Below are 14264 nucleotides of genomic sequence, written 5' to 3' on the forward strand. Positions count from 1 at the left end.
CCTGCTGGTTTGTCGTCAGAGCGTGTTGCAGTAATTCTTTGCTTCCTGATAGTTGGTTGGTTTAGGCTGCGTATTTTTGTGGTTGTGAACCTCGGACTCTAGCCGGTCCGATCGCTTATTTGTAGTGTTTCAGTTTTCTGGGCAGCTTAGTTCAGCATGTCTCAGCAGTATGTCTCTATTTTGGGGTCCATACTCTAGTTTAACCGTCACAATAAGGTTGCCTAATAAAGGAGCGTTACTACACGGTAAAATCCTCTAATACTTACACTATGAATATTGATTATCTTTCAGATTCTAATAGATGACATTGTGATCTGCAGGGAGCACGCAGAGGAGAATTTAGAGAAGAGGAAGTCTGCTGTAGAAAAGAGAGGCATGAAGGTATGAAAGTGAGCAGGAGTAAAACAGAGTATATGGGTGTAAATGAGAAGGTCCCTGGGGGGGGGGGGCAGTGAGGTTACAAGGAATAGACATAAAGGACTTCAAGTACCTCTGGTCAACAGGGCAGAGTGATGGAGAATGTGGGAAGGAAGTGAAGCATTGTGTGCAGGCAGGCTGGAACGGGTGGAGGAAAGTATCAGATACATGGACGTAGTGAGGGAGCACGATGCGAAGGACAGGGTCGACTGAAGAAAGTTGATTTGCCGTGGAGAACCCTCACGGGACAAGCTGAACGTACATTAGTAGTAGTTTCAGATTCAAATCAATAACGTGTGTGCGTGTGGTGCCTCACCCTGCCCGTCAGCGTGACTGCTGCTAACAATGACAATGACAGTCAGAGCGGTCGGGCAGCATTGTTGTGTCACTCATAGAAGTTCAGATTCCAACTGGCACGGTGATTGTTTTCCTCGTGTGTGTGTGTGTGTGTGTGTGTGTGGCTGTGCTTTTCTTATCAGCAAGCAGCAAAGCAACCCTTGACATGTTTTCATTAAGTCAACTTCAGACTCAAGAAAGTCATTACTACAAATTGTTTGACACTATTTCCAATACAATACTTTAAAAAAGGGTAATACATAGCAGTTGTCCAGGTTTTTAAGGTACTTATTCGTACAACAGATGGCAGTCAGTGACCCAAATTTTTGAAAATCAGGGCGGGGGGGGGTACACACAACCTTTGAACCCCTCGGGTCAGACACAAGTCGCAGCAATCGCTCAGTTCTGTAAGAGACACGCTCAACATGTCTTGCTTGCAGCCACACTTGCAGCTTAACGCCTCGATCGCTTTTGCATGTTGAAAATGCTCATGAGGTCAAATCCGAGCCGATCTGATAGGAATCAACCAGCGACGGCGCCATTTTTAATACCGGAATACCATTCATGCATTTCCGATGGGCTCTTGTTGCACTTTGTTCAAACAGAACGTGTGTCCTCTGTGATGCCGGCAGTGATCGAGATATTTGTTCTCAGCCCCCCCTGTCTGGCATGAAAGGTGACAGGTCACAGAACATGCTTGCCTAAAATCTGTTGAACGTTTCTCGCTGTTAGACACACTGTCACAGCACGGATGTTTCACAAGATCAGTGTGGTCTACTCCGCTTGCTTTTCTTTGATCGGTTGCAAAGAAAGAAAACGCACATCGATTGGACACTAGGATATGAGTTCACATCCCCACCTATGATAAAATGATCTTCATTTCCCCCCCAGAAACCAGACAGAAATAACATCAGAAATGTCTTGCCTTGAGGGTTTGCCCCCTACTCACACAGAGGTGATGATGTCACTGGTATGTGCCATTTTCCTCACGTCTATGAGTGAGTGTTTTACAAGGCAGCCACACACAGCAAGTTTCTTTCGTACCAACATGCAGTATACAAATTTGGAGTCACAATTGTGTTCGTGTCCTTCCTTCAGTGTGGAGAGACAGTGTGCTGCTGATGAATTCAAAATATGTCCTGTGCTTTACCCAATAAAACGAGAATCACAAGTTAAACCTGAAAAAAAGGGAAAGCGTGGACATCCACCCGCCTGTCTGTCAACCGCATTCTTCCTTCACTCAGCCCTTCCCACTTTGCTGCATGAGGCAGCTATATAATCCAGGACGCCAGGTATAGTCCTTTAAACAGCAGATCACCTCCAGCAATCCAACCGACGTCCGATCCAGACCTTGCAGCATGTCTTTCATATCTAAAGCCTACGGTCAGAAGACCCTAAGTGTCCACGGTGGAGCAGGCGGTCGTGGCACCCGCATCTCGTCCTCCTCGGCCATGTTGGGCTACAGCCCCGCTATCGGAAGCTTCAACCTTGCCGATGGCATGGACCTCCATGTCGGGGCCAACGAGAAGGCCACCATGCAGAACCTGAATGACCGCCTGGCCAGCTACCTGGCGAAGGTGCACACCCTGGAGAAGGAAAACCAGGGCCTGGAGAAGAAGATCAGAGATTGGTACGAGTCAAAGGTCGTTGTCACCAAAGACTACACCCGCTACTTAGCCATCATCGATGATCTGAACAACAAGGTGAGACTGTTCCATGCTTTCAGTTGACTCCTTGAGTCTGAGGGTTCCTTCCTGCATGTAATATGAGCGCCGCTGTACAATCTCTGACTTGTTTGTTTTCTTCTCCTCAGATTTGTATCGCCTCCAAACTCAATGCCAAGACGATCCTGGATATTGACAATGGAAAACTGGCTGCTGAGGATTTCCGAACCAAGTGAGTGTGTTTCCTGCCTACCCCTGTGCTGACAGCGTCCGTCTCCAGCGACCCTCTCACGCCTCTCTGACCGCTCTCTCCTCCTGTCAGGTGCGAAACCGAGCTGACCGTGAGGATGACTGTGGAGGGGGATATCGCTGGCCTGAAAAGGGTGCTGGACGAGTTGAACATGCGAAGATTGGACCTGGACAGCCAGTATGAGTCCCGGAAGGACGAGCTCATCGTGCTTAAGAGCAATCACAAAGAGGTTAGCGCTTTAGTCACGAGGGAGAGTGGCTCACCTACCCCTTTAAGGATATGCAATGTTTATTGACGGCAGTTAGACGATAGCATCTTTCGACACTCCTCTTTGCATGCATGCCATCACCCACTGTGCAGGTGCATGGACATGAAGCATGTCGGCAAACAGATGACTAATAAAACATTGCTTATTGGCATCCATCTTTTCTGCCGCAGCGAGCAAATCACAGACTAAGATGTCACCACCATGCATCAGAACTCTAGTGTGGTTGAAACGGGTCAGCTTTCCTCCCCTGACCTCTGATTGTCCTTTTTCAAACTGCTGTGTGAATGCTTTCATGCTCCTCTCCTCTTTGCACACTTCTCTCCCTCGGTCAGGTTATCGCTCCACACAGTTCCCAGTAAAGAGCAAAAAAGTACAAAAAAAAATATTTATCATCATCATAGTTGGCAGAAGGTATGTTTTGTGGCCCTTGCAGGAAATGGCTCTGCTCAAGAGTCAGATGGGCGGCCAGGTAAATGTGGAGATGGATGCTTCACCTACTCCAGACTTGAGCAGCATCATGTCAGAGATCCGGCAGGACTACGAGACTATGATCATCAAGAACCGCAAAGAAATTGAGGCCTGGTACCAGAAGAAGGTGAGATGTTGCAACTGCTCAGAAAGTTTGTTCACAGGTATTCAGCTCGACGGCAGGCTGGGTTTAAAACTGGTGTTGGTTTTCTGGTCCGTCCAGGTCGCAGCCATCGAGCAGGATGTGATGGTACAGACAGAGAATCTTTTGACGGTCAACACACAGATCAAGGGCCTGAAGAGCACCCTCCAAAGGCTTCAGATTGAACTACAGTCCCATCTGAGCATGGTACGCCATCCTATAGGAACAACCACTTATTGTCCCCTGAAATTATGACATAATGACATGCATCAATAACACTTTAGATGTTTAAGGAAATAGTTTTGGGAAATATTTCTAATTTACTTTTCTTGAGTAGATTGAGATTATTATGATTGCACTCACACCAATTGGTCCTGCAGTATATTTAAAGTAATGAAGCGACACTCTTGACATGACGACTTCCTTCACCAACCCCAATAGAAAGCGTCTCTGGAGGGAACCCTGGCAGAGACCAAGGCACGTTACTCTACTCAGCTAGCAAGCTTCCAGAACACAGTCACGGGCCTGGAGGCGCAGCTGTCCCAGCTCCATTATGACATCGCGTGGAACAAGCAGGAATATGACATGCTGCTGGACATTAAGGCCCGGTTGGAGCTGGAGATTGCAGAATACAGGAGGCTGCTGGATGGGGAGGATGGCAGCAGGTAAGACACAGTGAGACTGAATGGACAGGAGCATTAAAGAATGTATTTTAGGAAAATACGAGACTAAAATTGTCTTTTTTTTTCTCTCTCGCATGGTAGCAGTTCAAAACAAGGTGAGCAATTAAAAAACAAAACAATGAATATAATTATATATCACACATTGTAAAATTTAAAGTGATCTGACTGTCGATTCTTATCTTTTTCTTTTTTCTTTTCAGTGATCAAAAAAGTCATCACTGTGGTGCAGACAGTCGTTGATGGAAAGGTGGTTGAGACCAGCCAGAGCGAGCGTGGGACGTATGAATGATTAGATTAGAAAGGAAACGTGAACAAAAATCAATAAAAGCCATGCAGTTGAATTCAAATTTCTTGTGTGTTTAAATTTAGAACAAACTAATGAAAAATAAATGTTTTTGCACAGTACAAATCAGACTTGATCACCAATAGCTCATCAAGTTTATTCCTAGAATATGCCTTATTCAATGTTATTATATTAAAAACAAATGGAAAAGCAGTTGTTGATCTAACACAACCGCTTGGAATTATTCCCTATTCATTTTTAAGCCACTATTTCATTTTTTGTGACGCAATACATGCTCCCATCTCGCCTAACACATGACTACCAACACATACCTGCATATCCCACTGCTTCCTGTTTGTGCATGGCTTAAAATGCGAATACGGGTAAGCTAATCACACCTCTTTCAGAAAGTGGATAGTTTGTCAGTGCGTTGTGTGTGCGTGTGTGTGTGTGTATGTGCGTGTGCGTGTGTGTATGTGCAAGTGAAACACAGAGCATCTGTTGAGTCCCCTCCCTGCAAGAAATTCAGGAAGGACGTTGGTTGGTTCGGTTTCGCCTCTCCGTGAATTAACGGAGTGACAGTAAGGCAACTTTCGACTGACTGGGCTGCTGTTTAGATTTCCAGCTCTAAATGCTCTTTCTCAAATGGTTTTCAATCTTAGGTTCATATTCGGTCGCATATTGTTATATTGTATTTCAGACAAGACACAACATGACTTTAATCCTGAGAATATTTTACATATGTTAATAGTTTTATATGCAAGGAGGGGGAAACTTTGTTATCCCATCAGAAAACAGCACCACAATCATGTCATTATTTAATTATGCCATTAAGAAGTCAAGTAAACAGGACAAAAATGTCTGCAAAATGGCAGTATTTTATTATTTTCATGTATGTGAAGGAAGTATAGGGCTCAAATGTTGGGCCTGTGGCCCACATGTGTTTGCCCGTTGTGTTTCATTTCCTTCGTGGGACCGATCATTATCTGGTGGTGGTGGTGGTGGTGGAGGACACCACCCTGCCGTCCCTCTCTTCCTGTGTGACGATTAACACCTTGGAAATGCCGGATTTTTGACTGTGGAGGGAGAGCATTACAGTAATCAACGCACAGCGAGGTAATCATGTATCAAGAAATGATAACGGTTTTGCAAGGACATTACGTGGTCTCTCCACCATCCATCAGCCTCCTGTACTCTGAAATCTCCATCTCAAGCTTTGTCTTCAGGTCGAGCAATTGGCAATAGGCACTGTTCTGGTTTTCTATGTCGGCACGCAGGCACATCAGCTGTTCCTCCAGTGCAGTCACCTGGGCCTGGAGGCCTTGAAGCATACAGCTATACCGGTTCTCTGTTTCGTATAAAGTATTCTCGAGAGCTTGTTTCTGGAGCGGGAACATGGAGAGATTGGGAACGGGAAAGACAATGAATGAGTGTTTGACCTGGGAAAGTTGCTCACGGAATTGCATCTCAGCAAAGGGTTAAGAAAAGCAAAGACTTTGCCCCAGATCATTATCGTTTACCATGCTGAGCTGTGATTGGAGGTCGATCTCCAGGCTCTGGCATGTGCGACGGATCTCAGTGATTTCAGACTTTGATGATTGGAGAGTTTGGGTGCTGACTACCATCTGCTTGTTCAGCTCCTCTATCTGCATCGGATGTGGGAGGACGTCAGTGTCATGTGTAACTACAAAAATACAGACTGAGTAGGCTACGGAAAATTACTTGGCGAGTAAATGCCCTGATTATGGTTTTGGAGGAGTCTCGCCTTTGATTGGTGCCAGATTTCCAGGTCTTTTCTGTTCTTGCTAGCTACAGCCTCGTACTGGTCACGTATCTCCGCCATAATGCTGCCGAGGTCTACTGATTGCTTCGAGTCGACCTCTACGTTGACCTGCCCACCCATCTGATTCCTCAAAGCGGCAAGTTCCTGTCGGAGAAGAGACGTTTGGTCAGCGATTGAGACAACAACTCAGGCGGACTGTGAATTCACTCCTTTCACGGCTTGCTGCACACACCTCCTCGTGGTTCTTCCGGAGGAAGATCTTTTCCTCCCTCAGTCCTTCTATCTGCATCTCCAGGTCCGATCTGGCAAGTGTCAGCTCATCCAACAGTTTCTTTAGCCCAGCGATATCTGCCTCCACTGACTGGCGCATGCATAGCTCATTCTCGTACCTGCATGGCACAAGGCCAGATATTTTTACATCCTTATTACCATTGTTCGTTTTCAATTCACCAGAATCAGTAGAATCTTTCTCGCCATTCACACTTACTTGGTTTTGAAGTCGTCTGCTGCCAGTTTTGCATTGTCAATGGCCAAATAGATGCCTCCATTGACACGGGTGGCAAACTGGATCTGTGTGAGGATTCATTTCATCATTATAAAGGACTGCAGGATTCATTCATTCAAACTGTCTCCAAATGCAAACGCATCTTTAACAAAGAAGTGCGAGGACGGTGAACGCTGTGGGACATACCTTCGCCTGCAGGTCGGAAATGGTGGCCTGGTAGGCGGAGTAGTCGCGGGCCGTGGGAGAGGTCTTACCCTCCAAGTATTTGCGAATCTTGAGCTCCAGCTCGGCGTTGGCGCTCTCAAGGGTGCGCACCTTCTCCAGGTAGCTGGCCAGACGGTCATTCAGGTTCTGCATGGTGGCCTTTTCGTTGGTCCCGAGGTCCAGGCTTTCCATCCCACCTCCCATACCGCCGCCACCACTTGCATAACCGTAGCCCATAGAGGCAACAGAGACTCTTGGTGCACTTGAATAACTGTAGGCACTTTGAGCATAACTTTTTTGTCCAAGATTTCCACCTCCATAACCGCCTGATCCACCATAAGTACTATATGTTCTGCCGAATCTCTGTGATGCCATTTTGATGCCTTGCTTGAGGAAATCTGCCTGCCTTGACGAATCAGATGGGCTGAGATGCACAGACCTGCCTCTCTGCCCCCTTTTATCCTTGCGAGACTGCTGCTGCTGCCTCTGTCGTGGGTGGGGGCACGCGGGAATGAAGGGAGGAGCATGACTAGAATGACTCGCTCTGCCCCACCCATCACAAAGGCTCATCAGGTGTGTTACCCTTTGTGAACTGATCACAAGGAGAATGTTGGATTAACTGCAATTCTATTTAGATGCTAAACGCGTTTGAAGTTTGTGGCTACTCACGGGCTTTCTTTCCATCTGTCATTCGCTTATTATACATGAAGACGTGGCGTGACTTTTAAACCTATAATGTCATATGGAACAAGGCCACGCCCAGTGCAGTTGACTTTGGATTAGCTATACAGTGACACCCATCATTGTTGTCAGCGATCTGCGTTGTGCACGTGATGCAAACCTGTTGCATCACCAAGGCAACAAGCACTGTAGACCGTGACCTATATTAGTGTTTGTTGTTATCTTTATTGCACTCTTCTATGAAACATTTCTTTTTCCTGCTTCTTTAGATATTCTGTGCACCTTAAATCTAAAACAAAGTTTTCCAGGCAGTTAAGTTATTGCAGGCACTCCCTCTGTCAAGCAGTAACTAGCCTGGGCGGAATGCTTTTACTTGGCTGAATACTTTCACAACTTTCATGCCCGAACAAGAACAATGGCTTTCCTGTTTTACGAGTTTCCCTTTCACCGTGTCGCCCGTTTCCTTAGAAAGTCTCTCACGATGTCCGCGAGGCTTCCAAAGTTTCTCACATGTAAAAGTGACCTTGTCACTTTGAAGATATGTGCGGCTTGCAAACAGGGTGTTTCTCTTCAGTGCATCTTTTTACTCAGATTGCAAGCACATTTTGTCTGTGTACTACTACATGGTAGTAATAAACCAGTCATGATATTTTGCCCCAGAAATATTTTCAGAAGACTTTGAGATACCCTGAGATACCCTCACTTTTTTTGTTTTAGATTAAATCACACTTTCCTGAAAAATATAGAAAAATGTGAAAAAAATATAAACAAATTTATACCATAAGAAATAAAATGTAGTCAACACCATGCTGTCTTGATATTTGTACATTTCCAAACATTTACTCTGCACAATTGCAGATTGTGGCTGTAATTGAAAGTGACAGTCTATTTCTTTAAATAAATTTTCAATTAATCACTGTGGTCTTGTAAAATTCTAACACAATGCTGGTCACATTTTCCCCAGGATATTACTGTGTATTTACATTATGTTGTATTTGAATCTTCAGTATGTATCCTGTATTTAATGATAAGAAATTAAAGACTGCATTGCTGTTTAATCTTTGGGAACCGCAAAGGTGTAAAAAAGGGCTAGATAACTGCAGTCCCTTTAAACATTTTACACAACAGAATACTGTCTCGAACATGTTTTACTCAAATATATATATCTTTTTTTTAAAATAGGGATTATCTACACCACCATCATAAACCAAGTGATGGTTCGGAATGTTAAAGCAAAACAGAGCCATAAAGCCGACATTGTTGTGACAGAATGTGAGGGTGTGGGTGGAATGACAGGTTCAGACTGATTGGAACCAAACACACCGGTCGAGTCACTTTCTGCCATGTTTACTGTAAGGACTAAAGACTAAATGAAACTCATCTGTTCTCGCCTGCAGATAAAAGATAGTAGATTAGCTTGCATTCAGTGAAGTACAATACACTAATAATACCATATATACCATTTAGATGAATAGTCATTTCTGATCGGCTGAAGGGTTATTGATAATAGACATCCAAGGATGTCCAATGAGGCACACTATTTTTTATACATTATTATTCACATGAGCCAAATATCTAAGCCATTACATTTATCAAGCTCTGAAATGAAGAACATGTTCACTGCATGGGAAACTCCTGGGATTGTAATTGTTCCAGGGATGAGACAATCATCCTGGAGCATCCAGGAACTCTGATTCTGGCTTGTCAAAACCTTAAAAGTTTCACATTTAAATGAGCGGAAATATACATCTATGAGGCGCCCCTTTGAAGAGGAAGGAATTCTTTCCACACGTATCGATTCTAGTGAATAATTTCCATTAAGAGAAATTGTCTTTCCTTCCAGAAAATGCTTTTCACAGATGAGACAATGAGAAACCCGAACCTGAAGCTTAAAATCAGGCAAATCAATGATGTCATTGAGACACACGAAAAAACTATCACAAGGTGATACTCTTAATTTTTTGAAGTCCAAGTGGAAAAATGTGCCAAATATATAGATATTCCCTGACTGATGACCTGAAAACATAATCTCTATCAGCAAATTATTTACATTTTAATAAAATAGAAACTATAAAACTTCACACAAAACATTTTTAAATGAAAAATGGACCAACGGTTCAGGTTAGCAAAGTTGCACCTCAAGGTTTGAACACTGACTTTGTGTCTTCTCCCATGCGTCTGATAGCAATAGCAATGCAAATGGATTTTCAGTGAGCTGCAGGAATCTAGTATGGTGTCCATAAAATGGGCATAACACAAAGCCTTCTGCTCTCACAGACAGGATGATTAATGAGTGCTGATGATTGATGGGCTGACATGAACGCACAGGGTGTGACTGTGGTTCTTCTTTGGGAATCAGACCATGAAGGTGAGGCGTTTGGTATGCATTGTTCAAACTGAAAAATCCCTGCAAAGAGGTCGGTTCTACACCCAGTAGATTCATTTCCAGCTACAAAATATATTCAAATATATACTTCATGCTACTTCAGATACGTTCTTAATCAATGACATTCTGCTTCACAGTGCGCGTGGTGTGTTTGGGAGTTGTAGTTCAAGTTGTCAAAATTGTGCCCAAAATGCATCTTAAAATACTATCACGTACTGCCATACATTCTTTGGCATGTTTTCTGTGTCGCTCATTCCTTTCAGTATACGTATTATAATAAGAATGATTCTGCAGAATGCAAAAGGCACATTGGCGTCTCTATGGAATGCCTCGCCCGCAATCAGATCACTTGGAGTGAAACCTGGAATAAAATATGCTGTGACATGACAAAAAATATCTTATCAAGGTGTGAATTAAATAATGTCTCATGGGAATTTTTTTTTGTTTTGTTGCTGAGCAAGAAGGCGAGGCCGACAGCAGCTGCAAGTGTTATTATTTTTGGAACCAATCCTGTCTTTGCGTTTGTTCTGTTTCAGGTCAGGGCTAGTTTCTGCTGGCGTGCCCTGCAGGTGTGCACCACACCCTTTACTTCAGAGAACTGGAATTTCACCACAGATGTCGCAATGTGGAACTGGACACAAGAATCGTCTTGTCTGTCCTGCTTAGAAAGTAACCTGAACGTTACCTGGACAGGTTTATTGTCTCTTTCATACTGCGACTATAGTGTGGGACGAATGCGGCGCCTATGCAGGGACCCAAATGTGAGGGAAGCACTAAAAAAGCGTGTGTGGAGTTTATTTGCTCAGTGTGGTTGACAACATTTCACTTTTAGGTATGAAACTTTCTGTTTACTGTCTCTTCTGCAAACGCCATATACACGACATGCAATGCTCTTATTATCTGTCGGACAAGGCCACAAAAACACACAATGACACGCATCTGCTCTGACGAAGTCTGAACTGGCTCATTTATACTCCAAGATTACTGCAAAATTTGCAACAGATATCTAACGTCTCATAAAATCCCTGCCACTGACTTCTGGTTGTTAAGTTGCACTGTTGAAGAATTGTATTTTTAAACCTGCCATTTTTCATTTACATCAAATGTTTCCTGTCAGCAGTCCTAAATTGATCGACAAATTCATTCTTGCTTCAGGATTTTAAAGAACGTCACAAAAGTGGTAGATTTTACACAATGCTGGAGCACTGTTACCTTTGACTGTCATATTTTCTACACTTCATATTTGAAATTAAGGTTTTTAAACTTGTGTTCTGCAATAAACAGGGTGTGACTGCATGAAAGATAGAAGCCGGGGTATGAGGAAACAACCAGCGCCAGCCCTTTGGCATGTTGTCCTTTAACTTCTCATGCACTCAAATCTGTCTGCAGGCTCCGTGATGTATGTTCTCTGTCTGGTAGATGACAATCTGCCATACCCTGATTTTTAATTCAAAGTGCGTAATTTATTGTTTGAAGTCAATCTGCAGTTTCACACATTTCCAATTCTTCATTGGGAGAAATAACCACATACAATGAACCTGGACCCTACCAACACTATAATACTACATGTTTCTAAAGCGATCATGTACAAAGCAGTGTGGATTGACTTAACTGAAGAACACAGAGACCCCTGCTGCCAAAGAGTGAAATTACATGCCATGTATTTTGTATTTAAAATCAGATTCTATTACCTCTAGCATGGAAGTTATGCTTTTCTCAGTTTGTCTGTTTGTTAGCAGGATTACGGCAAAAACTGCTAGATGGATCTTGATGAGAAAAATTCTAACGATGGGTCTTTGTCTAACTTGCATCCCATCAAATTTTGAGAGACATTCGGATATCTGTCTGGCTATAGACCGATGTTTATGGAATTTGACACAGTCACATATAGGGTGGGGACCTCTATTGAACTCACCACCGAATTTCATCTGGATCGGATCCAGAATGAGGTTGGGGAAAAAAATTACTACATTTTAACACTGAAAATCCCATTTAAGGATTCGAAAATCAGTAAAAAAAAAAAAAAATATGCATCAAGTCCGATTAAATAGTATTTTTAACAATTTAGACTCTTTTGGTGATGATCCAGATCCCCATGTGGACGGTGTAAATCGAATTATGAGGGGAATGAGCTGCTCGGCGGAGGTCTGGGCTCCTCCAGCCAACATTTTAGCTGCACCATCATCATCATCATCATCATGTTCCAGGTCCCTAACGCATCATTACAGTCAAATAGCCTCCATAAATACGCAGCACATGATCGCACACATCATTTCCCGAGGAGTTGACAATTTAGAGAAGCTGCATTCATGCTCTTTCTGCTTGTCTGGTCATTGTAAATGGATCACAAATCTATACAGTATGTACACAGTTTAAAGTCAGCCGCCGCTGTAGTATTTGTAGTGTGAGAGTAGAATATAAGTCATCTGGAAAGTCCCGGCTGCAACGCAACAAAAGTCAATAGTCGTGTCCCACCAATCAATAATTTTACACGCAAACTGATTGTTTATGTCAAAATTTGCCGGCCGCTCTAAGCAACGCCTGAAGACCGCAGCGCAGTCGACGCTGGTGCGTTGGGCCAGAACCATGCAGTTCAACAGAACTCTGAGGGGCCCCTCTGGGATATAGAGCCACGGGCCAACACAACAACACGCCCAGGACGCGCACACACACACACACACACACACACACACAACCAGGGCCATGGCGCAGGAGGGTCACGCCACTGCCAGCACGGGGAACGTCTTTGAGCTCCTCTGAATTGGCCCCTAAAGCAGCATTGGATTTCTTATGTAAACGCACTGACATGTTTTATTGTCATTGCAGAGTAACAGCAAAAAAGAAAACGGCCATTTCAAGGTAAGTGACGTGGGCAGCAATTGATTTGTGAATGCAGCGGGCCATTGTTCCCTTTACACACATCCTCCCTGTGCATCCGTCTCATAATCAATCACTGACACCTGTTATCTGTATTTGATTTTAAAGCCATGTTGCTTCCACCAATCCTGCAGTATAAAAGAGCCGGTCTGCTCGCCAATCACCAGAAGCGTCTCACCCGTTGCATTTTGTTGAGCACACATAGTCTCCATTACAGGTGATGCATTACTTCTTCTGTTTCTCTTTTAAAGGCAACTTTGTTTGTTTTTTCTTTTGTAACTCTCTTCCTTTCTTCCCGTGAGCGCAGACATGTCAGGGAAAGCTGTGGCCTTCGCGACGTTGTTTGCGCTGCTGTTATCCAGCGTGGCCGATCCAGCGCAGGCTGAAGCGGCAGGCGCGCAACAGCGCCTCCTAGCCAAGAGGGGGGAACTGACGCAGGCGAACGCCGGGCGGGAGTCGGCTGCTCGGGCTCACGCTGCACGAACGGAGAGACGGACGCACCTCTCGGAGGACGAACGTGAGAGTATGACCAAACAAATAATGAAAGCTATTTCAGGTATGATGTAAGGAGGCGTGGATTATTGTTTTGCTCCCTTTGTGTGAAAATGCAGGAAGATTCTCAGATCTATTTACACAGCAGCACTTAGGTTCTGTCCGAGGTTTCTGCCTGGTAAAGGCAAGTTTTTCCATTGCTTCTGTCGCCAAAGTGCTTGCTCTTGTGGGTCAAGCTGGGTTCTGTCTCTCCCTGCTACACCTGTAAAGTGCCTTGAGATAGCTTTCTGTTTGTTCACAGAGATGAACCCTGATTGCGTGTCAGGCCGGGACTACCAGGGCTGGCTGGACTTCGGACGCCGAGATGCAGACTGAGAATCGACTGCAACCGGAGACTAAACCTCCAGCTTTCTGTTCACATCTTAGATATCCAAAAAAAAAAAAAGTGTGGTCTTGAAACCTGAGAATTAAACTGATCTGAATCATCACAGAATGTGTTCATTCATTGAGGTGGTGAGAGAAACAGACCGGACAGAAAAGGGAAAGATTTATTCACCGGTGGTAAAATTTGTACATATATATATACACTGTATATATATATAGATAAAGTAATATAATGCTGAAAGGTTGGAGCCAACAGTAGTGCAAAAAAGAAAAAACAAGACAGGTTTGGTTGATTTATGTCAGAACACAATTATAAACTTTATAAACTGCTTTTGATTCCTTCCCTTTTCGTCCACAGTATTACTGCAGTTCATTGGTCATAAAGATCAAAGATTTCAAACAAACATGTTGCTAAAATGACTGACCATTAAGACTTCTCCT

The 14264-nt window shown here is 43.9% G+C and overlaps 3 protein-coding genes across 3 annotated transcripts; 2 read left to right on the forward strand and 1 right to left on the reverse strand.

The window, feature by feature from the left end:
- The first annotated feature begins 2074 nt into the window (after positions 1-2074).
- Positions 2075-4569, forward strand: krt98 (keratin 98). Its single transcript, XM_068751398.1, has 8 exons — positions 2075-2456; positions 2567-2649; positions 2740-2896; positions 3369-3530; positions 3627-3752; positions 3987-4210; positions 4310-4323; positions 4429-4569. The coding sequence occupies exons 1-8, from the start codon at positions 2112-2114 to the stop codon at positions 4515-4517; spliced, it is 1200 nt and encodes a 399-aa protein (XP_068607499.1). The 5' UTR covers positions 2075-2111; the 3' UTR covers positions 4518-4569.
- An 800-nt stretch (positions 4570-5369) lies between these two features.
- Positions 5370-7437, reverse strand: LOC137907086 (keratin, type I cytoskeletal 13-like). The gene is made up of 7 exons (XM_068751396.1): positions 6986-7437; positions 6782-6864; positions 6527-6683; positions 6277-6438; positions 6032-6157; positions 5673-5893; positions 5370-5587 (listed from the first exon to the last, which is right to left on the reverse strand). Exons 1-7 carry the CDS (start codon positions 7376-7378, stop codon positions 5494-5496), a joined length of 1236 nt encoding a protein of 411 aa, XP_068607497.1. The 5' UTR covers positions 7379-7437; the 3' UTR covers positions 5370-5493.
- Positions 7438-13256: 5819 nt separating this feature from the next.
- LOC137907090 (cholecystokinin) lies at positions 13257-13861 on the forward strand. The gene is made up of 2 exons (XM_068751400.1): positions 13257-13503; positions 13741-13861. The coding sequence occupies exons 1-2, from the start codon at positions 13257-13259 to the stop codon at positions 13812-13814; spliced, it is 321 nt and encodes a 106-aa protein (XP_068607501.1). The 3' UTR covers positions 13815-13861.
- The last annotated feature ends 403 nt before the right edge of the window (positions 13862-14264 follow it).

This window comes from Brachionichthys hirsutus, chromosome 17, assembly GCF_040956055.1.
Source record: "Brachionichthys hirsutus isolate HB-005 chromosome 17, CSIRO-AGI_Bhir_v1, whole genome shotgun sequence".
NCBI classification, from domain to species: Eukaryota; Metazoa; Chordata; class Actinopteri; order Lophiiformes; family Brachionichthyidae; genus Brachionichthys; species Brachionichthys hirsutus.

What these genes read in the sequence shown, in the direction of transcription:
- krt98 (XM_068751398.1), top strand. Translation starts at nt 2,112, where the DNA reads ATGTCTTTCATATCTAAAGCCTACGGTCAGAAGACCCTAAGTGTCCAC. An exon ending in TTAAGAGCAATCACAAAGAG is followed by an intron (nt 2,897 to 3,368) that starts GTTAGCGCTTTA and finishes TGGCCCTTGCAG; the next exon opens with GAAATGGCTCTGCTCAAGAG. An exon ending in AGGCCTGGTACCAGAAGAAG is followed by an intron (nt 3,531 to 3,626) that starts GTGAGATGTTGC and finishes TGGTCCGTCCAG; the next exon opens with GTCGCAGCCATCGAGCAGGA.
- LOC137907086 (XM_068751396.1), bottom strand. Translation starts at nt 7,378, where the DNA reads ATGGCATCACAGAGATTCGGCAGAACATATAGTACTTATGGTGGATCA. An exon ending in TCCGGAAGAACCACGAGGAG is followed by an intron (nt 6,439 to 6,526) that starts GTGTGTGCAGCA and finishes CTTCTCCGACAG; the next exon opens with GAACTTGCCGCTTTGAGGAA. An exon ending in ATGGATGGTGGAGAGACCAC is followed by an intron (nt 5,588 to 5,672) that starts GTAATGTCCTTG and finishes CTCCCTCCACAG; the next exon opens with TCAAAAATCCGGCATTTCCA.
- LOC137907090 (XM_068751400.1), top strand. Translation starts at nt 13,257, where the DNA reads ATGTCAGGGAAAGCTGTGGCCTTCGCGACGTTGTTTGCGCTGCTGTTA. An exon ending in AATAATGAAAGCTATTTCAG is followed by an intron (nt 13,504 to 13,740) that starts GTATGATGTAAG and finishes GTTTGTTCACAG; the next exon opens with AGATGAACCCTGATTGCGTG.